General features: G+C 35.8%; 1 protein-coding gene and 1 long non-coding RNA gene across 3 annotated transcripts in view; one reads left to right on the top strand and one right to left on the bottom strand.

Annotated features, from left to right (window-relative positions):
- NGLY1 (N-glycanase 1) overlaps nucleotides 1-15,011 on the top strand; it is a 51,892-nt gene extending 36,881 nt beyond the window's left edge. For both annotated transcript variants that reach the window (XM_036886122.2, XM_036886121.2), the window contains 3 exons: nucleotides 2,048-2,233; nucleotides 13,754-13,931; nucleotides 14,311-15,011. In XM_036886122.2, coding sequence (XP_036742017.2) covers nucleotides 2,048-2,233; nucleotides 13,754-13,931; nucleotides 14,311-14,486 — 540 coding nt within the window. In that variant the 3' untranslated portion in view covers nucleotides 14,487-15,011. The remainder of the gene's footprint in view (nucleotides 1-2,047; nucleotides 2,234-13,753; nucleotides 13,932-14,310) is intronic.
- On the bottom strand, nucleotides 12,968-13,747 carry LOC130680529 (uncharacterized). Its single transcript, XR_008993551.1, has 2 exons — nucleotides 13,388-13,747; nucleotides 12,968-13,178 (listed from the first exon to the last, which is right to left on the bottom strand). It is a non-coding gene; the product is annotated as an uncharacterized LOC130680529 (long non-coding RNA).
- Nucleotides 15,012-23,118: the final 8,107 nt, after the last annotated feature.

The following is a 23,118-nucleotide window of genomic DNA, read 5'->3' on the forward strand; positions in this document are numbered from 1 at the left end:
TGAATTCACAGCTGTGCTCAATTTAAAACATCAATATTCTTTAGGTCTTCATCTCTTTTTCTTTTTATGGATGGGTGTGCTTCCTCTTGTATGTCATCTAAGTTGATTAAACTTTAAAAATATGAATTGGGTCATACGCCCAGATTGTTTTCCCTTTTTGAAAAATTTTTTAATTACTCAATTTCTGGAGACCATATTAGGGCCATGCATTTAAAAAGTCATTTTCCTCCTTAGAATCAAATGTTTGTTTTAAAAGCAAATTGAAAAGTGTCAGTTGTAAAAAAGTTGTAACTAAACCTTGAAATCAGGTGGAAAAAGAAGAAAATGTTGGTGATTTTATTTCCAGAAAGAAAAGTTGTATCTTAATCTTAGATTTAAAAGATTTTATGAAATATTAATACTATTCTTACTCCAGATGGTTTGTTTAGTTACATACATGGCATGCTCAGTAGCATATATATTTTTATTTTCTCTTTGGCAATTAATTAAAACTTTACAATTTTATTTCTATTTGGTTTATGTCAGCGCTCTGAAGTATCTTTGATAAAGATGAGAAGAATTGACAAGTATTGTTACATGCTTTTTTGAAGTATAGTATATACTAATTCATCATTACAAACCAGTTTCTAAAAATAACTCCTTTTTTTAAACCTCTTTGGCAGTAATATTCACAGATTCTATTAGGGAATAATCTTCTTGTTCATACAATTAATATTACTATTTTATAATTCTGACAGATATGTATATACACACAGGAATATTTTTCTAAGATGTTTTATTATTATTGATTCTTGTACATTTGAAGTTTTTATATTGTTTAATGTCTAGTACCCAGCGTTTAAGAAAGTGTTGCCCACTATCCTAATTGATTAGTCAATACTGTAAGCAAGATATTGACATAGACTAGAGCATTGGTTCTAAGCAGTGGGTGACTTTGCCTTCCAGAGGACATTTGGCAATGTCTGGAGACATTTTGGCCACAACTAGGAGGAGGGATGCCATTGGCATCAACGGGGACACTGCTGAACCACCTGCAGTGCATAGGGCAGCCCCACAACTCAGAATTACCTGATCCAAGAGGTAGTCTGCTGATGTCCGAGAGAGGGACCATTGTGTCGGTGAGACATAAAGGCACAGGATAAGTATGCCACATTTCTCAAACTGTCTCACTCAGTGATTCCAAGATTTCTGGGGGCTATTTTACATTAAAACAAATAGAGATTTATTTTGAGCTAGAATGAAAAATTTGCCTGGAATTTTAAGGTAAAATATGAGCTCTTGTAATAATTTCACACATGCTGGAGGTAGTTTCAAGCTATACCTCCCAGGCACTCTCCTACCTTAGGGTACCAGGAAAGGACAGTCTGATGAAATGGCTTTAGGCTGAGGCCTGAAGGATGAAAAAGAAGCAAATATATAGAGAGTAGAAGAAAACAGCTTTCCAGGCAGCAGGAACAGCATGTATAAAGGTCCTCAGGCAGGAACAAGCTCTGCGACCTTGAGGAACTAAAGGAAGAGTGACATGAGATCTGGTTGGAGAAGTGGCAGGGAACAGATCATACAGGGTCCTGTTAGCCTTGGTGATTATTAAATACAGTGGGAAGTGAGTGGAGTGAGTTATGTAAGAAAGTGACATATCCCAATTTACATTTTTTTAAATCATTTTTATTACTATGTGGAGCATGGATAAAGAGAGGTAAGAGATGAAAACTGGGAGGCAACTTTGGGAAACAGTTGTAGTAGTCCAGTTAGGAGGTGGTGGTAGTGGTAGAAATGATGAAAAATAAGTGAATTCAGGTTGAACACAAGTCACAAAAATACAGGTCAGAGCTGTAGTTTGTCTTTGTTTTCTGGCCAGTAGTTGTTGATGCTATATTAGCATCATACTGCTCATATTTAACCTATAAAATATTTTCTTAATTTTTTTAATCACTAATACTTCTTTTCCAAGTTGAAGGAATCTCTTACCACTATACATAGCAATTCCATCTAATATCAGTATATATCTTCCATTATGTTGAAAAACTAATTCTGCTTTCTTTTTAAGAGGAAAGAAACCTTGTTCATCCCCTCTGAAAATGAGAAGATTTCTAAAGAGCTCCACCTTTGTTATGATATTGTGAAAGATCGTTATGTCCGAGTTTCAAATAATAGTCAAACCATTTCTGGATGGGAGAATGGTGTGTGGAAAATGGAATCCATATTCAGAAAAGTTGAAACAGACTGGAACATGGTAACTTAATGCATGAAACTGTTTACAGTCTTTGTCATTGTTTAAAAAAATACAGGCTGGCTTCATTTTACAGTTGTGCATAATGTGGAAACCGATATATCAAGTTACTTTTAGTAATCCTTAAATCTGTAAAAGAAAATACTGCTCCCATTGTTTAATCAAATGTCCATAAGAAATTTGTGTGTTTTCATTAAAGAGGCTGAATTTAATTATTTTGTGGGGAAAAATAAGCTTAAGGCCAACCCATGTGGCTAGTTTTTACATGAATATATATATAGAGTATATTGTTTTCAATTCCTTCACAGATATGTATTAATTGCCTAATAAATGCAGGCTGTCAGGGACTGTTAATATTTATTCCAAAGTCCATAGAGGCTAACCATTTAACATGCTTTCATTTCATAAGAATGTGGATAATCGAGCAGCAATACTGGTTATTTCTCCCTGAGCAGCAATACTGGTTATTTCTCCCTGTCCTAAGAAATGAGGAAATGGCTGCTAGGACTGTGGGAGTTCACTTACACCAACTTGTGCATTGTTGTCCCGTGTTACCTGTAATGAATGAGAAGCTTTGCTTTTCAGCTGCTCTACCCCTTAGACATGCACCAGAAATAAATGCAAAGCTATTCACATGACCTCAGTAGATCTAACCATATTATTGATAGATTTTCATAGAAGTTAATGAACTCAAAAGGGAGCTTTTAAAGCTGACTTGCCACGATGTTTTGAGTAGGAAGGAAAGTTGTTCACTTGTAAGACATATTGGCTGGATTAAAAAAGTAACAGAGTAACAGCTGCTAGTGTTTATGAGCATCTACTGTATACTTATCACTGTGCTAGGCATTAATTAGTCCAGAAGACTTTCAGAGAGAAGGTCCCTGATTGCTTTCTTTTTTTGTCTAATCTGAAATTTATCTTGGTGATCTTTTGTATTAAATCAAAAATAACAGCATTATTAAAATTGTAAACTTAGGAATTTTCTTTAAAGGGCATAAAAATAAAACAAGGTGAAATTGAAAATTTGGAGATGTGTGTATCTAATCGATCAGTTGATGAAAGAAGATAAAGTTCTTCTGGATGCCTATTCTTAGCCTAAAAACTCCTCTGAACCGGATAGACATGTTCTTTATCCAAGGACTAGGCTATACTTGCTTCACTGAATGAAAAGCATGCCTTTCTTCTTAACCAGCAGCATGAGTGGGGAAATAATGATGTGCTCTGTATTTCTTCATTGTCTTACTCATTCATTTGTTCATCAGCAAACATTTACTGAATGCCTGTTGTGCCAGGCTACATGGATAAAAAGGGCAGAAACCATCCCGTCTTAACAGGGGGACCAAAGCAAAAACAGCCATCTTCACCACAATGCAGAGTGCTATAATAAGGTTATCAGCACATTGCTATGGAAACGCTGAGGAGAGAGCAGTTAGCTCTGGCTGTGGGCGCTGGGCAGAGCTCCGCAGAGCAAGCAGGCAACATCTGAGCTGGACTTTGGAGGAATGAGTAGGTGTTCGTGAGAAGGGAGAAGCAGGGAAAAAGCATGGCATGTTGTGAGATCTCCAAATAGAACACAGTGGCCAGAGAGGGTGTATGTATGGCAGAGATTTAAATAATGTAAATAAGATGTGAGGCCCCTACTCAAGTAAAGTTTATGCTCTAATACACTTTTTTTTGGCAAAATAAACATTTATTTCAAAACAATGGATTCTCTGATAAGTCATTTACACCTCCTTTTTCTTATTATTTAGTATAGTAACAAGATGTTCTTTTTTTTTTTTTTTTTTACTGATACAAAAATCTTGCATTAGTTTCAGGTATACAACACAGTTGTTCAACAGTTACCCACATTATCAATCCTCAGTACAGCTATTATCTTTCAATATAGGAAGATGTTATAGAATCATTCGCTGTATTGTCCATGCTGTATACTATACCCATGACCAACCTACATTATGATTGAGTTTTTGTGCCCTTTAATCCCCCTCAGCCTCTCCACACACCTACCCCAACCTCTCCCCCATGGTAACCACCAGTCCCTTCTCAGTGCTTATGAGACTACTGTTTTGTTCATTCTGTTTTGCTTTGTATTTATGTTCCACAAACAATGAAATCATGTGATATTTGTCTTTTTCTGCCTGGCTTATTTCACTGAGTGTAATACCTGCTAGAGCCATCCATGTTGTTGCAAATAGCAGGATTTCTTTTGTTTTTATGGCTGAATAATATTCCATTGTGTATATGTACCACATCTTCTTTATCCATCTGTTGATAAACATTTAGGATGCTTCCATCTCTTATCTGTTGTAAATAATGCAGCAGTAAACATAGGGATGCATATATCTTTTCATATCAGGGATTTTGTTTTCTTTGGGTAAATTCCTAGAAGTGGAATTAATGGTTAAAATAGTACTTCTATTTTTAGTTTTTTGAGGAACCTCCATACTGCCTTTCACAGTGACTGTACCAGTTACATTCCCACCAACAGTGTAGGAGGGTTCCCCTTTCTCAACATCCTCACCAGCACTTGTTATTTCTTCACTTTTGGATAGTGGCCATTCTCACTGTTGTAAGATGATACCCAGTTGTGGTTTTGATTTGCATTTCCCTGATGGTAAGCAACATAGAGCATCTTTTCATGTGCCTGTTGGCCATCTGTATTTCTTATTTGAGGGAAGTCTCTGTTCAAGTCCTCTGCCCATTTTTAAAGCAAGTTATTTGTGTTTTTGGTGTTGGGGCATATGAGTTCTTTATATATTATGTATGTATGTTAACCCCTTATTGGGAAAGTCATTTACAAATATATTCTCCCATACTGTAGGTTGCCTTTTTCTGCTGATGGTATCCTTTGCTGTACAGAAGCTTTTTAGTTTGATGTAGTGCCATTTGTTCATTTTTAAGTTTGTTTCCTTGTCTGAAAAGATGTGTCCAGAAAAAAATTGCTCATGTTTATTATGTTCAGGAGATTTTTGTCTATGTTTTCTTCTAAGAGTTTTATGGTTTCATGACTTACATTGAGGTCTTTGATCCATTTCAACTTTACTTTTGTGTATGGAGTTAGGCAGTGAACCAGTTTCATTCTCTTGCATGTAGCTGTCCAGTTTTCCCAACACCAGTTATTGAAGAGGCTGTCTTTTCCCCATTGTATATTCATGGTTCCTTTATCGTATATTAATTGACCATACATGCATGGGTTTATATCTGGGCTCTCTATTCCATTCCATTGATCTATGGATCTGTTCTTGTGCTAGTACCATATTTTTTTGATTACTGTGACTTTGTATTATACCTTGGAGTCAGGGTGTGTAATCCCCCCAGCTTTGTTCTTTTTTCTCAGGAATACTTTGACTCTTCAGTGTCTTTTGTGGTTCCATATGAAATTTATAACTACTTGTTCTGATTCATAGAAAACTGCTACTATTGATATTTTGATAGGGATTGCATAATGCTTTCAGCAGGATGGTCGTTTTGACAATATTCTTCCTATCCATGAGCATGGGATAGATTTCCACTTATTTTGTTTTCTTTAATTTCTCTCATGCATGTCTTTTAATTTTCAGAGTATAGGTCTTTCACTTCCTTGGTTAGGTTTATTCTTTAAATAGGTATTTTATTCTTTATGAAGCAGTTGTAAATGGAATTAATTGTTTTCTAATTTCTCTGTCTGCTAGTTCATTGTTAGTATACAAGAACACAACAGATTTCTGTGTATTGATTTTGTATCCTGCAACTTGGCTGAATCCAGTTATTCTGATAATTTGTGGTAGAGTCTTCAGGGTTTTCTATGTATAATATGTCATCTGCAAATGGTGACAGGTTCACATCTTCCTTACCAGTTTGAATGCCTTTTATTTCTTTGTGTTGTCTGATTGCCCTGGTGAGGCTCTGTGGTACTAGGTTGAATAAAAGTGGTAAGAGTAGACATTCTTTTGTTCGTGATCTTGAAGAACTTTCAACTTTTCACCATTAAGTATGATGTTAGCTGTGGGCTTGTCATATATGGCCTTTATTAATGTTGAGGTACATACCCTCTTTACCTGTTCTGTTGAAAGTTTTTATCATGAATGGATGTTGAATTTTGTCAAATGCTTTTTCAGCGTCTATTGAGATCATCATTTGGTTTTTATCCTTTATGTTTATGTGTATGATATTGATTGATTTATGAATATTATACCGTCTTTGCATCCCTGGAATAGATCCCATTTGGTTGTGATGGATGGTCATGATGTATTTTTGGATTCGGTTTGCTAATGTTTTTTTGAGGATTTTTGCATCTATGGGATGAAGAAAGATCCATGGCCTGGTCATTGTCCCAGCTGCTGCAAGACCTAAGAGATCTGTAATTTTCTTTTTTTGTAGTGTCTTTGTCTCGTCTTGATATTAGAGTGATGCTGGCCTCATGGAGTGAGTTTTGGAAGTATTCCCTCCTCTTCTTGTTTTTGGACTACTTTAAGAAGGATGTGTATTAGCTCTTCTTTAAGTGTTTCGTAGAATTCAGCTGTAAAGCAGTCTGGTCCTGGAATTTTGTTTGTTGGGAATTTTCTGATTACCAATTCAATTTCATTGTTGGTAATTGGTCTGGTCAGATTTTCTGTTTCTTGGTCAATTTTGGGAGGTTGTACTTTTCTAGGAATTTGTCCCTTTCTCCTTGGTTGTCCAGTTTATTGGTATATAATTTTTCATAGTATTACCTAATAATTTTTTGTGTATTTCTGTTGTATCCATTGTTTTCTGATTTTGTTTATTTGTATACTCTCTCTTTTTTTCTTGATAAGCCTGGCTAGGTGTTTATCTTTTATTTTCTCAAACCAGCTCTTAGTTTTGTTAGTTTTTTCTGTTATTTTATCCTTCTCTATATTATTTATTTCTTCTCTGATCTTTATTATGTCCCTCCTTCCACTAGCTTTGGGTTTTTTTGTTGTTGTTCTTTTTTTAGTTTCTTCAATTGTGAGTTTAGACTGTTTAGGATTGTTCTTGTTTTATGAGGTAAGCCTGTATTTCTATGTACTTTCCTTTTAGAACCACCTTAGCTGCATCCCACAGGTTTTTGGCTGTCAAGTTGTTGTTTTCATTTGTCTCCATGTATTGCTTGATTTCTGTTTTAATTTGGTCACTGATGCACTGATTGTTTAGAAGCATGTTGTTTAGCCTCCAGGTGTTTTTAGGCTTTTTTGTTTTCTTTGTGTAATTTATTTCTAGTTTCATACCATCGTGATCTGAGGGGCTGCTTGATACAATTTCAGTCTTTTTTACTTTATTGTGGCTGTTTCTGTGACCTTGTATGTGATCTGTTCTGGAGAATGTTCCATGTACACTTGAGAAAAATGCATATCCTGCTGCTTTTGGGTGGAATGTTCTGTATATATCTGTTAAGTCTATCTGATCTAATGTATTGTTCAGTGCCTCTGTTTCTCTATTTGTTTTCTGTCTGGTTGATCTGTCTATTGATGTGAGTGGTGTGTTAAAAGTCTCTTAAAATAAATGTGTTGTAATCTACTTTCCCCTTTTAATTCTGTTAGTATTTGTTTTACATATTCAGGTGCTCCTATGTTGGGTGGATAGATATTTATAATGGTTATATCCTCTTGGGACTGATCCCTTTATCATTATGTAATGTCCTTCTTGTTGCTTTCTTTGTTTACATATCTGTTTTGTCTGATATAAGTACTGCTACTCCTGCTTTTTTCTCCATGTTGTTTGCATGTAATATCTTCTTCCATCCCTTCACTTTCAGTCTGTGTATGTCTTTGGGTCTGAAATGAGTCTCCTGTAGGATGGGTCTTGTTTCTTTATCCATTCTGCCACTCTGTGTTTTTGATTGGTGTATTCAGTCTATTTACATTTAAGGTAATTATTAATAGGTATGAACTTATTTTCATTTTATTGATTATTTTGTTTTTATAGCTCCTCTCTATTCCTTTCTTCCTCTCTTATACTATTCTCTTGTTATTTGATGGTTTTCTTTAGTGTTATTATTGGAATTCTCTTTTTTCATTTTTTGTGTCTCTATTATAGGCTTTTGGTTTATGGTTAACAAAGGTCAAGGGTAGTTTCCTGACTATATAACAATCTGTATTAAGTTGCTGATTGCTCTGTTTCAAACACAATATAAAAGTACTTTTTTCTTCCTCTTCCTTCTCCACACTTTATGTATTAGATGTCATAATCTGCGCTCTTTGTGTATCCTTGATTGATTTTGTGTATAGCTGGTTTTGCTACTTTTGTTTTAATTTTGTACTTGCTTGTAATTAATTGGTTTACTCCCTTTACTGTGGGTTTAATTTCACTGGTGAAAGCTATTTAGCTTTAGGAACATGTCCATCTACCACAGTCCTTTTAACATATCCTGTAATGCTGATTTAGTTGTTATAAATTCTTTGATCCTTCATTTATCTGGAAATTGTTTAATCCCTTCTTCAAATTTTAATGATCTTGCTGAGTAGAGGATTCTTGAAGATCCTTCTGTTTCAGTACATTAAATATTTCATGCCACTCGCTTCTGGCCTGAAGAGTTTCTGCTGATAGCCTGATGGGATTTCCCTTATATGAAATCTTTTTCTCTCTCTGGCTGCTTTCAGTACTTCCTCCTCATCCTTAATCTTTGCCATTTTAATTATTATATGCCTTGGTGTTGTCTTCCTGGGCTTCCTTTTGTTAGAGGCTCTCTGTGCTTCCATTATTCTTTAATATACTTTAATGAAAGGCACCATGTTTAAAAGTTGATGAATCCGTTTCAGTATTTAGTACCAAATGAAGAAAAATACTAGAATCTTAACTACATTCATAGAGACTTGTAAGTCAGAAGTAATATATTGCTGTTAAAACTTGAATATTCCACCTAAATCAGTATTTTTAGTTCTGTACTAGCATGTCTTCAGTTAGGGATTCTGTAGCTCCACTAAACAGAAGAAGCCTGTTTCCCACCACACTTTCCCTCAGTAATTTCCAACTGGAATTATGACAGATCACATGCAGCCTGCTCTCAGATACTTAGAACAGATTCTTACCCTCCGAAAAAGGTAGCCTCCTGGGAGCAGAGAGACCTACTAATTGCCTACTTGGCAAATAAACATTGTTCAGTAATGTCTGGATTTGAAAGGATTATAAATAACTAAATGAATATTAGTATACTTTTTAGGAGGCAAGTGGTAACACCTTGATAAAAGTGGTGTTAATAGCATCCTGTTTTCTCCCTGCATCTGCCCTGGCCCCTTCAAAGATGTTCTCCATACGGTACCCAGAAGAATGTTTTCAAACCCCTGTCGTTACTGAGTGCTCTTAGGGTAAGAAATAGCTCAGGTGTTGTGAGTCTGGCCCCTGCCTTCCTCTCTGGCCTCCCCTTGCCCTGGTGCTCTCTGCATTTGCAGCTGTACTGCCCTTCCACACTCTTCACAGAAGCTCTTTATCTTTATGTTAGATTAACTCCTTAGAACTTGGCAATCCTCACTCCCTCCAGTCCCAGCTAACTGGATTCATTTCCCCCTTTATTAACTCACTGCACCATGTACCTCTCCTTCCTGACATTTATTCAGCAAATAGATATGAGAATAAATCTGTCTCTTTCCTGTTAGGTAACTTTGCCTTTTTCTGGTCACTTTTTTGCTCTCGGTGTTAATGTCTCTAGTATAATGCCAGGTACATAATAAGTATTTAGTGAAGATGGGTGAATGTTAGAATGATTGAGTGTCCGTGGCATGTTTCACATCCCCTAGAGCTATGTAAAACACCATAGACTGTCTTCATGGATGTTCTTAGATATTTTTGAGCAGTTTTATCATTCTCTTTGTCCCTGGAGTCATTTCAGCACTTTCTGTTGCATAGTATTATGTCAGGAATTGATTCATCTAGTCATTCAGCAAACATGCATGTTGTCAGATATTGTACTTGGCTGTGAGGATGTGATGGTGAACGAAGAGTCAAGCCTCAAGGAGAGCATAGGCCAGCATAGGGGAAAGGCATGGGCCAGTTGTTGATATTAATAAGGCTAGGAGACTATGGTTCTGCATGTGGTATTAAGGGAGAGAAGAGCCACTGTCCCTTCTTTAGTCAGAGACAGCCTTGCAGAATAAGTTCTGAGTGGGCTTTTGGCAGGGGAGGCAGAGGAAGTTTCTCAGTGTGGGGCCAGGATATGGAAGGGGAGGGTTTTCTGAGGCAAGAAACATGGTATATTCAGGAAAGAGTGAGTAGTAGGAAATACAGGGGAGAATAGTGGGAAATGAGCTTAAAGAGTTGTCAAGTCCCAGGGACTGTGAATACTTTGTGAATAATAGGAAACCATGCAAGAGTCCAGGCAAGGGAAGGCATTGATCCCATTAATCATCCAGAGGCTACAAATGCATAGTATAGAGAGATGTAAATACAGTGGAAACTGACAGTGATTCGTGTTTGATTACAGTGATAAAATGGAATAATGAAAAATAATGAGCAATAACAGTTCACTAACATTAAATTAAAATCTCTTGAAATATAACTGCTCTGCTGGGTATTTGTAGGAATGGCTGCTAAGTTGCCTGCTGTACAGTGAACTTAAGAGTTTTATCTTAGCAGCCTAAGCAGGATACTTTTAAGAGCATACTAAAGAGCAGCGTCACACAGTGCAGTTAGAAACCAGACCTACAGAAAACCATAGCAGCAGGCAGGCCCCCCTGGCATGTCATAATCAGAAAATCTTTGAGTGCACATCTTCTGTTGAATGTGAAATACATAAGGAAGCTGACATGGAAAGTATTGTCCTGAATATAATGGTTACAGCCACAACCCGAAGGACAAGTCTCATTTGTGTACATTGTGTTCAGTACAACATAATCCTTAAGGCATAGAGAAACTGATCTGGTTTCCAACCATAGGTTGGGAAGTGCCTGCACATCGTCTCCTTACAGATGCTACAGAGAGGCAAGGGTTTTTCACTAGTGGAAGGGGGTGGATGCTATACAGATTTCACTCTGTAGGAGGAAAAACTCCATGACTTCTGTTTACTGTCACTGCTAAAGTGAAGTAGCACTCACCTCTTAGTAGTCCCATAAAATGCTAAGCCTAGCATGTAGAACTGCACACAGTAAATGACACCTATGAATTTAAAAAGCCAACAGGCAAAAATTTGTCTAAGATGTTAGGAACAACCAACAGTTACGAAAGGACTTTTTTTCTCTCTAGACCAAACAATTGAATATTTCAGAGCTTAACAAATAATTTTTTCTTCTAAATAAATTTTAAGTACAGGTTCTGTTGGTATTATACATAGGTAGAACCACAATTAAGGTTTACATAAATCCTTTTGTTTTTAGTACATTTCAAATTATCAAGCTAAGTAAAGATTCTTGGTAACTTTCTACCACCTCTAAAAATGCTGAGTTAAAATAAGTTGGTTAAAACACTAAGAATGGAGTATATTGTGTGGAAAAAATGACATGAATTTTCAATATAAATATGGTCTGTTTTATCTCCATATATTTCTGTAGTCTAAGAAACCTTTTATTTTCTCACAATATTTTCAATCTATTTAAACATTTAAGAATTCAGTGACAAATTCCATCTTATCCTTTAACTTTTAAGAGTCTTAAAAACGGATGCCTTTAGAACTGAAAATGTAAGTCTTAAGAGTAAACAGTTCTCTCAGATGTACTCAACAGCTATTATAAACCTTCTGTGACCAAGTTCTGTCCGAGACCCACGTGGTATAATTAAGACAAGTCTTGGGGTAAGCTAGAAATTTGAAATAAACCTGACTTAAGCCTATCATATTTTATACCCACATTTTTGGGGGAGACATCTGAAAATACACAAGACACTGAAGTATATACTGAAGCATATATTAAATGTATATTTTTCCATCTTAAGATTACTTTTCACCAGTCTCTTCATTCCTTCCAAACACTTTCTAGAAACCCCACTGTTTGGCCCATCTTTTCCACATCATCCCACTTACTAGCTACAACTTTGAAGGGATAATTAAGTTACGGGCAATCCCTAGATGGCCAGTAGTTGAGGATAGGTGAAACTAATGACTCCCAGAGAGAATTAGTGCAGTCCTAAGCCCAGGTTCTCCTTACCAACTGGTATACGTATACAAACACACAGTAGGAAAATGTGATCATTAGAATATGTTATAATGAGGTTGCCCTGAACTTGAGCAGAACAGTCCACACCTTTATACACCTAGGTTTGTCATCCAGAACAGTAGCTGCTTATACTTATTAGATTAAATGTGCATAAAAGAGTTCAAATCGTTTCCTTGGAGAATGGTTGTTTTGTTGTTTTATAATCTCCAGCTCACTGATTCCAAAAACTTACAAATTAACTGACATATTTAACCTGGAAGGAAAATATCTATAGGTTGCAAAATAGAATATCAATAGAATGCTAGCAGTGATTGATTTTTTTACTTGATGAGTAAAGATATGGAGTAGGACATTACCATGACAGATTTATTTTAAGTATTTCCAATTATTTGCTCCTGAGAAGTAGATGTTTCTAAAAGGATGTGTGCGTGTGCAGATGTTTAATACATGAATACTATTTATTAAACCCTCCTATGGGAGTAGAACCTGTGCCCCCCAGAGAGTTTGGTTAAGTTAGATCATACAAGCACACCTGCAATAAAGTAAGTTACATTTGGATAAAGGAATGTTGGCAGTTCAAGGTGGGATGAAATTCTGGAGAACCACGAAAGCTAAGAGTTTGGATTTAGTGCAAGGACCAAGTCCTTGCTGTGTATTACAAAGCAGACAAATGATGTGAAGGAAGTGGGGTTTTAAAAACATTAATTAGGCAGTTGCAAAAAATGAGTGTGAAATCATGACTATAGTGGTAAGTGCAATATAAATGAGAGAAGGGTTTTTTTCAAGACTTACTTCAAAGAAGTGTACAGATTATTGTGGAACTATGGACGTTGGGGATAAATGATTATAAAGAGTAGATTTGGGGTTTGGGTCTGGGTGAATGGAGTTAACTGTGAAAGACCAAGGCTGTGTGTGTCAGTTTTCACGTCAACATCCTGAAGAGTGTAGCTGAAACTGAGAGGAGATGAGCTGGAAGCAGCCAGTAACCTTGGATGCCTTAAAAAGTATACATTTAAAGTGGTAAGGGGCACTAATGGGGAAGGAGTGGGAGTTGAGAGAGGCAAACGTGGATAGTACCTTTTTAACATTAGTTAGCAACGACTGACATTTTCTTGATTTAGAGGATATGACCCATCTCTAGGAAAGCTTTTCTGAAAATCCAGACTTAGAAAAAAAGATAAATTAAGGAATAGTTGCATTTAAAAGGATTCTTCATTATCACCAGGATGCTTCATAAAGCTCATTTAAATTTAAAAGAGAACGTAAGTTACAAACTGGTTAGCATGCAACCATTTAGGGCTGTACTTACTGGGGCTCCTGGATTCTAATAATAATACTTCTAGAGCAAAAGATGCTATAGGAAAAGCTGTAACCACTTGTACATAGTACCCTGTGACAATAAAACTTTTGACTGTTTTCTACACTATTATTTTTGACAATTTCCTTTTTCCCTTCTACTTTGCAGGTGTATTTAACTCGAAAGGAAGGATCATCTTGTGCTTCTATTTCCTGGAAGTTTGAGTGTGGATCAGTTGGCCTAAAAGTAGATAGCATTTCCATTAAAGCAAGTAGTCAAACCTTTCATACTGGAACAGTACAGTGGAAATTGCGATCGGATACAGCACAAGTAGAACTGGCAGGCGGTGAGCATTTGACTGGAGGATTAATCATGAAGTGTGTATTTAACACGCTGAAGAGTAATTGTACTTGAGATGTAGTTCTGAGTTTTTCATACCCAGGAGTGATTCATATTAATAGAGTAAAAAAAAAAAACTGAAATTCAAACCTGTATAACCTCATTCTAATAGTAGAAGGGCTACATTTTTTATTATGAAACAAATGAAAGAAAATCATTTCTTTATCTCAAAAGACATATTTCTTATAAAGAGTAATTTGTGTTTATTTTTAAAAGTTGATTTTTACCTACAAGTAGGTATATAAAATGCATTCCAAAAGTATTTCATTAGGTTCCTTAAGTCACCAAAAGCAAAGTGTTCATTTCTTTTTCCTTTCCTTAAACAGATAAAACTCTTCGCTCCTATCATGATTTTTCTGGTGCCACTGAAGTTATTTTGGAAGCAGAATTAAGCAGAGGAGATGGTGCAGTTGCTTGGCAACATACCCAGCTGTTCAGGCAAAGCTTAAATGACCATGAAGAAAATTGTTTGGAGATAATTATAAAATTCAGTGACCTTTGAGAACCTGAACATTATAGAAAAGCTGACAATAATCAAGGACTTACGATGTTCTAAAGTGGTCTGTTGGTTCCGTGCATGCTTAGTTGACAGTTTTCTACCCCTGCTAGCATATTTCTTGTGCTGGCTATCCATCATGTAACCCTCAAGAAAATAATGTCTTTACACTATGGACCATAATGAAACCTGGAGCTAAAAGCTCCCTTCCATATGTGACTATAATTTGGAGTAGTCTTATTGCCCCAGTGTGAGATTTTAATCTAAAAACTGTAAGTATAGTTTTAAAAGTAAAATGAAGATATTCGTGATAAAATGTTGCTCATGATTATGACAAAATCTTAAGCTTATGATAGTAATCTGGCATTTTCTGATCAGTCATTCATTTCTTTGTAAGTCATTGAATTAGATTTCTTACAATTTTTAATTTTTAATAAATGTGAAGATGTAGGATTAAGTTATAATGCATGAAAATTTTTATGATTGTAAATACATAGGCATTTAAGAAATAAAATTAATTATTTTGCCTTATCTTTTTAGTGGTTACTTTGGCTAAATAAAAGTCTCTAATAAGTATGTTAAACATTGAAAAATGCTTGACTAGATTAATTATGAGAACATTCACTATTGCATAAATTGAAAAATACATTATAAATCCATAATTTATGGACACTTCAGGATATGTTTTACTTTTTGAGTATTTTTATCTACCTCATTGTATAAAATATCTATTTTTAACTTTGGAAGTATGTAACTGAGTTATACAGTATTTATATGTTTTATCAAGTTTTTGTATGTGTTCCATATAACTTCTCCAATTAAATTTAGTGAAATTAATTGAGTGTTTGTGTACAAAAGCACTGTGATAGCACTGTAAAAGGCAGTGGTGAAAAAGACAACCCCTGTCCTCTAAGTGCCTTTGTTTGTTCTACCAAGTGAGTTCTCTTAATAGAAGAAAAGTACATTCTTAGTGGTTCTCACTCTGTGTAACTTGGTGGAACATTTATAGGCATTACAAAATATGCACTGAGATCCTGAAACAAAGGTCTTAGATTTGCTTTTTAACTATAGTCAAACTTTGCTGAGGATCACTTTCTTGCTAAAGTTGTTGGTGCTTCTAAAGTTATTAATATGTCTTGAATATTAGAAAGTTTTCTGGAATTCTCAGGCTCTTGAGTTAATTATAGCATTTGTATTTGGCCACATAGCATAGTGACTAATTACATAAAATTAGATGACTATTACTGTCTTGAGGTATCTGGTATTACCATGTGAGCATTTTGATGATCAAGTGAACTGGCCCTCTTAACCCTTAGGACAAAACCTAAAGATCAAAAGCAGTTTTTAAAAACAGATGGTAATAAAAATGTGGGAACTCTACTAATGTACTGTATCTGTGAAAAACATATTCTCTTCCTTCTGTGGCTTTAAGCAGACAAGTGATTAAAGTTCAAATGACCTGTTTTTACAGAGTTGAACTGTTGAAAAGTAGTTGTACACTTTCCTTAAATGTGTTCCATGAGAGTTTCAACCCCAAGGGTACCCAACACACGTTAATAGGTATTTGATTATACAGAAAAATTTGGAAATAGTCCAGAAGGTATGGGATAAAACAATTCTCAATGATGTGTAAAGCTAAGTGACAGTAAATGGTAAGGCAAAAGTGACATAGGCAAAGGGCTGATAGCACACTCCTCAAAAGCTGGCACTGATGTTAGGATCTCTCCATGTAGCAAGCATTTAGGATCTCATTTAAGAGCACATGGCCCGTGGTTTCTAGAAAGCATGCAGAAGCACTGAGGCAGTAACGGCACCACATTCTGAGACACGCTGATTGATGACCTCTGATGCCGTTGCTCATTCTTTGAAAAGGATTTATACCTTGGTTTCAGGTCAGATCCCATCATGATGAATTTTACAATGTTCTGTTTGTTGCAGTGTTTTTTAAAGTTAAGTCCGTTGACAGAAGTCACATTCCTAATATGAATGAGAAGCTACATCTCATGTTTTCATCAATTTACAAGGGAAAAAAGTGTTTCAGGTTAAGGGCGGGTTAGAGAACACTTTATCATGGACTTGTGGAATAGAAGGGGTTGTTAGAGCTAATTTAACCCAGACTCCTCATTTTTCACCGAGGAAATGCAAACCCAGAGAAGGTAAATGACCTGTTCAAACAATTCAGTGGATTAGGAATGTAGGCAAGACACACATCTCAGTCTGTCTTTCTACCAAGTTGCAGGGTTACATAATTACAGATCTGTTGTGTGGGTTGCTGTTTTACTAGGTGTTCGTGAATATAGATAATTTGATGGTAATGTTAAGTTGAGGTATTAAAATTGATATTAGAACCAATGATTTTTTTCTAACTAGTTAAGCTTTTCTGGAGAATAAATTTACTATAATATGAAGATTACTCTAGATATGGATGCTTTGTGAAATAATTTAAAAAAATTTTTTTGCTCTAAAACAAAATAAATTGTATTTTGATTTTATAATCTGAATGAATACACTCTTAAAAGCTAATAGCTCCAATCCATGTGGTGGTATTCCTTCCTTGCATGCTCTTGGGGAAGAAGAAGAATAAAATAACACAAGCCATGTCTGGTTATATTCCACTGAGCATGTATTCAGTCACTTCTCTATATTGACCAAAACAGTGCTTCATCTCTGATAAGAAATTTAGAATGGATCTCAACTAATAATGGCCACCTTCATATCTAATAAGTGCCAATACTTCAGTGTCTCATTTGATCATAGTGGCAGTTCATTAATAGGTAGGTTATCTTACCAACAATAGATGATTAAGCTGAGAAGCTAGAGCAATATTTGAATGCCGTGTGTATAACAGCCTTTTGCTGTTCACTACACCACATGTGAAAACAGTCAGAAGGTGAGGCCCCACTGTCTTTCCTAATTTGGTAAAGATTTGCTCTGAGATGAGCAAAATTGTAGCAGCAGCTAGAACCATGAGTAAGCCAGAAAGGGACTCTGAAGAGCTAAAATAAAGTCTAACTACTAAAGCCCATATTCTTTACTGTAAGAGGCACTTAGGGTTGTCACTCAAAAGTCTGTATTTTCTGATTTGAAATATTAAAATTATTAAAGCCATTTTTGTTAAAAATTCAAACAAGATAGAATATTGTAGAAGTGCTGCCTCCACTCCCCACATCACACCGTTTTCACAAGTGCCAAAGTTTTTCATGTGTTTTTCCAGAACTTTCTTGGAGATTTTTATATTCACATATGTATACACACACAAGTAAGTTTTGGTGTATTTGATTTTCTTTTTTATACAAATGAAAGTATTTTCATTCTGCTTGTTTCTTAACAATGTATCTTAGAAATCTTTCCCTGGTCAGTCATAGATCTGCCAATTTCTTCTTAACTGCTGCACATTGATCCATTCCTTTATTTGCAGATATTTAGGTTTTTCCCTTTTTTGTTATTGGAAACACTACTGCAGTGAACATCCTTATACATATTTCCTTCACTCAGAATATATGCAAAGATTTGTACATTTTAAATCTTACTGTCCACTGTCAAATCATCTTCTAAATGAAGTTAACCAAATTACACACCCAGCAATAGTGTAAAAGGGCACCCACTTCCTCCCATTTTTGCCAAAACTAAATATTGCAAATGTGGTAGCCAGCCTCTAAGGATCCTTGCTGAATATCAAATCTGTTGTCCCACACAAATTAGAGCAGTCCTGTGCGTCCAGTAGAACATGGTGAAAGTGACTGTATTTCTGAGGTGTGGTCATGAAAGTCCTTGCTCTCTTGGACTGCTCATTCTGGAGGAAGTCAGTTGCCATGCCATAAGGCCACTCAAGCGGGTCTGTGCTGAGGAACCAAGGCCTCCCTCCACCTCCAGCACCAAGTCTCCATCCATTCAAGTGGATCCCCTGGGCCCAGCCAGGCTTCCATGACTGTAGCTTCATGAGAATGAGATTCCCCAAATTTGGAACTGCCAACCAAATGAGGACTGATTCCTAAAGCACAGAAACAACTGGAGATAATACATGATTGTTTAAAGACCCTTTCAGAGTGATTTGTGTATACAGCATTAGATTACTGTCAAGGGCTAAACGTTTGTGTCCTGCCTCCTAAATTCATATGTTGAAATCCTAAACCCCAGTGTGGTGATAAGGAAGTGAGGCAGTTGAGAGATACTTCGGTCATGAGGGTGATACCCTCATGAGTGGGATTAGTTGCCCCTATAAGAAGAGACAGGAGAGAGCTTGATTTATCTCTGCTCTCCACTATGTCAGAACGTAAGAGGGCCAATCTTAAAGTGGGAAGAGGGGAGGGCCCCAACCAAGACCCCAATCTGATCACAGACTTGCAGCTTCTACAACTGTGAGTAATTAAGTGTGTTTAAGCCCCCCAGCCTGTTGTAAATTGTTGCAGCCTGAACTAAGACAATTATTTAAATAGTAATGTTACTTTTGCCAGTCTGAGGGGTAAAAAATACATTGTTTTAATTTACATTTCCTTGATTAGCTGTAAGATTAAACTATTTTTCACTGGTTTATTAGCCATTGTTGCTTCTTCTTTAAATTTTCTCTGTTTCCCTATTGGTCAGATTATTTGTTTTGGTCATCATTTTTAATATCCAACTTTTTATAATTTCTTTCATATCAGTTTGCGCTTACTTAATAATTGTAATCTCCTCTATAAGATTGCGAATTAAAACTTTTCTATTGGTCTCGTTAGAGAATTGTCTTTATTCTATCATATCACATTGTATATCTTGTTTTCTCTTTCATGATATTGCTTTTCCTTCAACAATCCACTACTTATGGCTAAGGACTAAACTGACATAGCATGTTTAGCTTTGTCGTGGTTTGTGCTTTCTCATTCACTGCATAGGGTGTTTCTTCATCAGGCCCCTCCCTTGACTGGGAGGGCTGACTGCACAAAGTGCAGTGGTGTAAGTGGTGAGCTTCCCCACAGGTACCTGGGCTTCATCAGGCAAATGCACCGGAGACTCTCACACCCCATGTCACCCTGCTCAGAATTCATTTCAGTTCATTTGTTTTAGAGATTTTGTTTCTTCTCTTTCTGATGTAATTTTATGTTTTTCTTAGATAAAACATTTACATAATTCTAAAACTGTAAAACCAGGTGGAGTCACAGAAGTCTGGCTTTCATTCCTATTCCCTCTCACTGCCCTATTCAATTCTTCCATTCACCCCACCCTTAAGGCAACCATATTTATTAGTTTGGGCTTATTATCTTTTTTTCTTTGTGAAAACATAAGGGGAAAAAATGGCTCCCCCTTTCCATCATGATAGACATTAAACTATCTTACAGACACTGTTTTGCACCTTGCTTTTTTTAACAATGAACCGTGGAGATTGCTCTATATCGTATGTTAAGAGCTTCTGTATTCTTTTTGTAGGTGCATAATATTCCTGTGAGTGGATTTCAGTTTACATTGAAAAATTGGCTGATGTCACAACACTGTTAGCTGAGCCTGACTAGCAGCTGTGTGTCTTTTAAGACAGGAACTGTGTTCCTCATGGAGATTTTAGGGACCATCGACCCCACATCCCTTGCTCCCAACTCCAGTGTTGAAACCTAGTGTCAGTCACCACTTACTATGATACTTGCACTACTGATCTTAGAGAAACATTACTCTCTTCCCATGTCTACCAAGATTGTAAAATCAAAGATTAAATGGGTTGTATAGTTTTATTTATTCATTTTTACCTACAGTGACTTTACTCATTAAAGTTATCTGCCTGTACATGTGGGAGTTTGTGACAATCCTAAAGGAATATACTATTTTTATTTGTGCACATTTCAGTCAAGTTTAAAGTAATTGCTTTACAAGTTGCTTAAAGCAAGGTAATTTGACATGTTTAATAGTTTTTGGGAAGGTTGTTCACTTTGAATTTTCAGGAACTTAGAATCCATCAGTAAGTTACTTAAGATTGTAAATGTAGGAACCATTACTGTTATCAAAGAAAATATGTAGGAAACTTACCAATTTTCACATCTTAATTTCTCTAACATATGCCTTTCCCCAACTTCATTCAGTTTTCTGAGACAAATATATTCAGTTCTTGTAGTTATCTTTGGATCATTACAATGAATAGTTCTTAGAATACTTGGTAAGTGTCACCATTACATTTTAGGAAACTAGCTCTGCAGAGTGGCTAGACCCACCAGATGCATCCTCACAGACTAAAGTAATTGCCATTAGAACCTGTACTTTTTTTCCAGATATCCCCTGCTATTACTTGTAAATATGCCATTTCTTTAAACTAAAAAGAAATACAGAGAAATTCAAAGTATGATAGGAAAAAAACCAGTGTACTCTCCACTCAAAAGTGAAATCCATTAACATTTTGTTTTATTTGCCTCATCTTCTAACAAAAAATCAAAACAGTGCTTACAAAGTTGAAGTCTCCTATGAACCTTTACAGTCCCATTCCCTCTTTTTCTTTTTTCTTCCCTAGAAGCAACAATAGTCAGGAATTTAGAGTTTATTCCATGATTTTTTACTTTTGCTGTACACATATATTTAATACTATATAATATTGATTTGTATAGTTTTAAATCTATATATATAAACAGTAATATAAACATAGATAATGCTCTGTAATTTGCTTTTTCAGTCATTCTTTCACCTGTATCAATACATATAGATATCTTAACTACAGGCTTTCTCTCATATTGCCTTCACAGATACTGCATTTCCAACAATCTGAAGGTTTGTTTTAATCCTGCATTGATCAAGTTTATCAGTGCCATTTTTCCAAAGGCATTTGCTCATTTTGTGTCTCTGTGTCACATTTTGGTAATTCTCTCAATATTTCATACTTTTTCATTATTGTATTTGTTAGGATGATCTGTGATCAGTGATTACAATTCACTGAAAGCTCATGATGGTTAGCATGTTTTAGCGATAAAGTACTTTTTAATTAAGGTATGTACTTTTTTTTAGACATAATGCTATTGCACACTCAGTAGTTACAGTATAGTGTCAATGTAACTTTTGTATGCACTGGGAAACCAAAAAATTGCGATGTTTGCTTCATTGAGATGTTTACTTCACAGCAGTTGTCTTGCAGTATCTCCCAGGTATACCTATATCTTAAATTGTGGCATAGATTCCATCATTTAATAATACCATTTATTTCTCCCTTACCTGATGGATATTTGTCTTATTCTCAGTGTTTATTACAAGAAGCTGTTACTATTACAACCAATGCTGTATGCATCTCTCTGTGGATAAATGCAGATTCTCTAGGATATATTCCTAGAAATAGATTGCTGAGTCATGGTCAATGTACATTTTCAAATTTATTGCCAACTGTGCTACAAGATTTTAGCACCAACTTATAGTGCCATTGGCACTTTACTCAAATTCCTGCTTCTCTACATCCTGGCGTACATGCAGTATTGTTACACTTCAGAATTTCTGCTGTTACGGTCTGTGTGAAACAGTATTGTACTGCTTTACTTTCTATTTTCCTGATAATGGATGAGTTAGAGTATCCTTTCACATTTATTGATCAGTTGGGTTCTCTGAGCTGTGCATATTCAAAGCAAAATATCCAGGTTCTTTGTCCTTTTCTTACTGATATTTTAGGTCTTTATGTATTTGAGACAGTAATCATTTGTTCCATACTTCTTTTTATATAGGATCCATCTTTTAGATTTTTTGATGGTCCTTTGTCACACAGAAACAACACAAGACAACAAAAAGCCATCCTCTCTACAAGATCTACTTTGGAAGATAACAACCTTTGACTCACAGCTTTTTATAAGCCCTGAAGCCCATCTTACTATGCAAAAGCTTTTGTGGAAAGACAAGGGACAAAGCATCCAGTGTCAGTAAAGAATAGTATGTTAAATTCCTTGGTGTTCTTGGAATATAACACAAAATTCTATGTGTGATGGCAGAAAAAATCCAAAACTTTCACTGCTTTCAAGTTAATAAATTATTACTGCCTGCTATTAGATTTCTTTTTAGGCTTGGTTTAGGCTTGGAGAGAAAAAAATGCTTGAAAATGAAGCCATTCTCGTGCTGAATTCTTTGGTGGAAAGAAAGCTGTCATCTAAAATGTTATGTCATTCCTTGCGGATGTAAAAGACTTAAAAAAAGCAAAGAGGGCCTTTGATCTTCACTTAATAAATATGGAACCATCAAAGCTCTTAAACTTCTTGTAAACTTAAATGTGAAACAGACTACATACTAAGAGAGGAGAGTGTGGGTAGAACTTTATATAAAGTGAATCAGGAAGCAGTTGAATTTCAAAAATTCATGATGAAATGAGCGCTGTAATTTCAGCTGGATTCAGATCATCTCAAAGGATAAGGATGTTAGCACAGAATGGTCACACAATCAAGTAACACATCTTTGCCACAAAGAAAAAATGCAGTGTTTTTATTAATATGATGCTATTATCCCAGAAATGCCAGGTGGCAGAGGGGTTGCCCAAAAGATAAAGTGCAAACCTAGTGTTTTCCTTATCCAGATGTATAAGAACATGTGCCTGCACTGTGGCATTGTGCAGCTCCTATGCTGAGAGTGATGTACATCTCCTGCTCTCCTACTTTGCTGTAAAATACTCCCATGCCAACCTCTGGATGCACAGGGTCGCTGCATGAATGGCTGTTAACAA

The sequence above is a fragment of the Manis pentadactyla genome, chromosome 14 (assembly GCF_030020395.1).
Source record: "Manis pentadactyla isolate mManPen7 chromosome 14, mManPen7.hap1, whole genome shotgun sequence".
NCBI classification, from domain to species: domain Eukaryota; kingdom Metazoa; phylum Chordata; class Mammalia; order Pholidota; family Manidae; genus Manis; species Manis pentadactyla.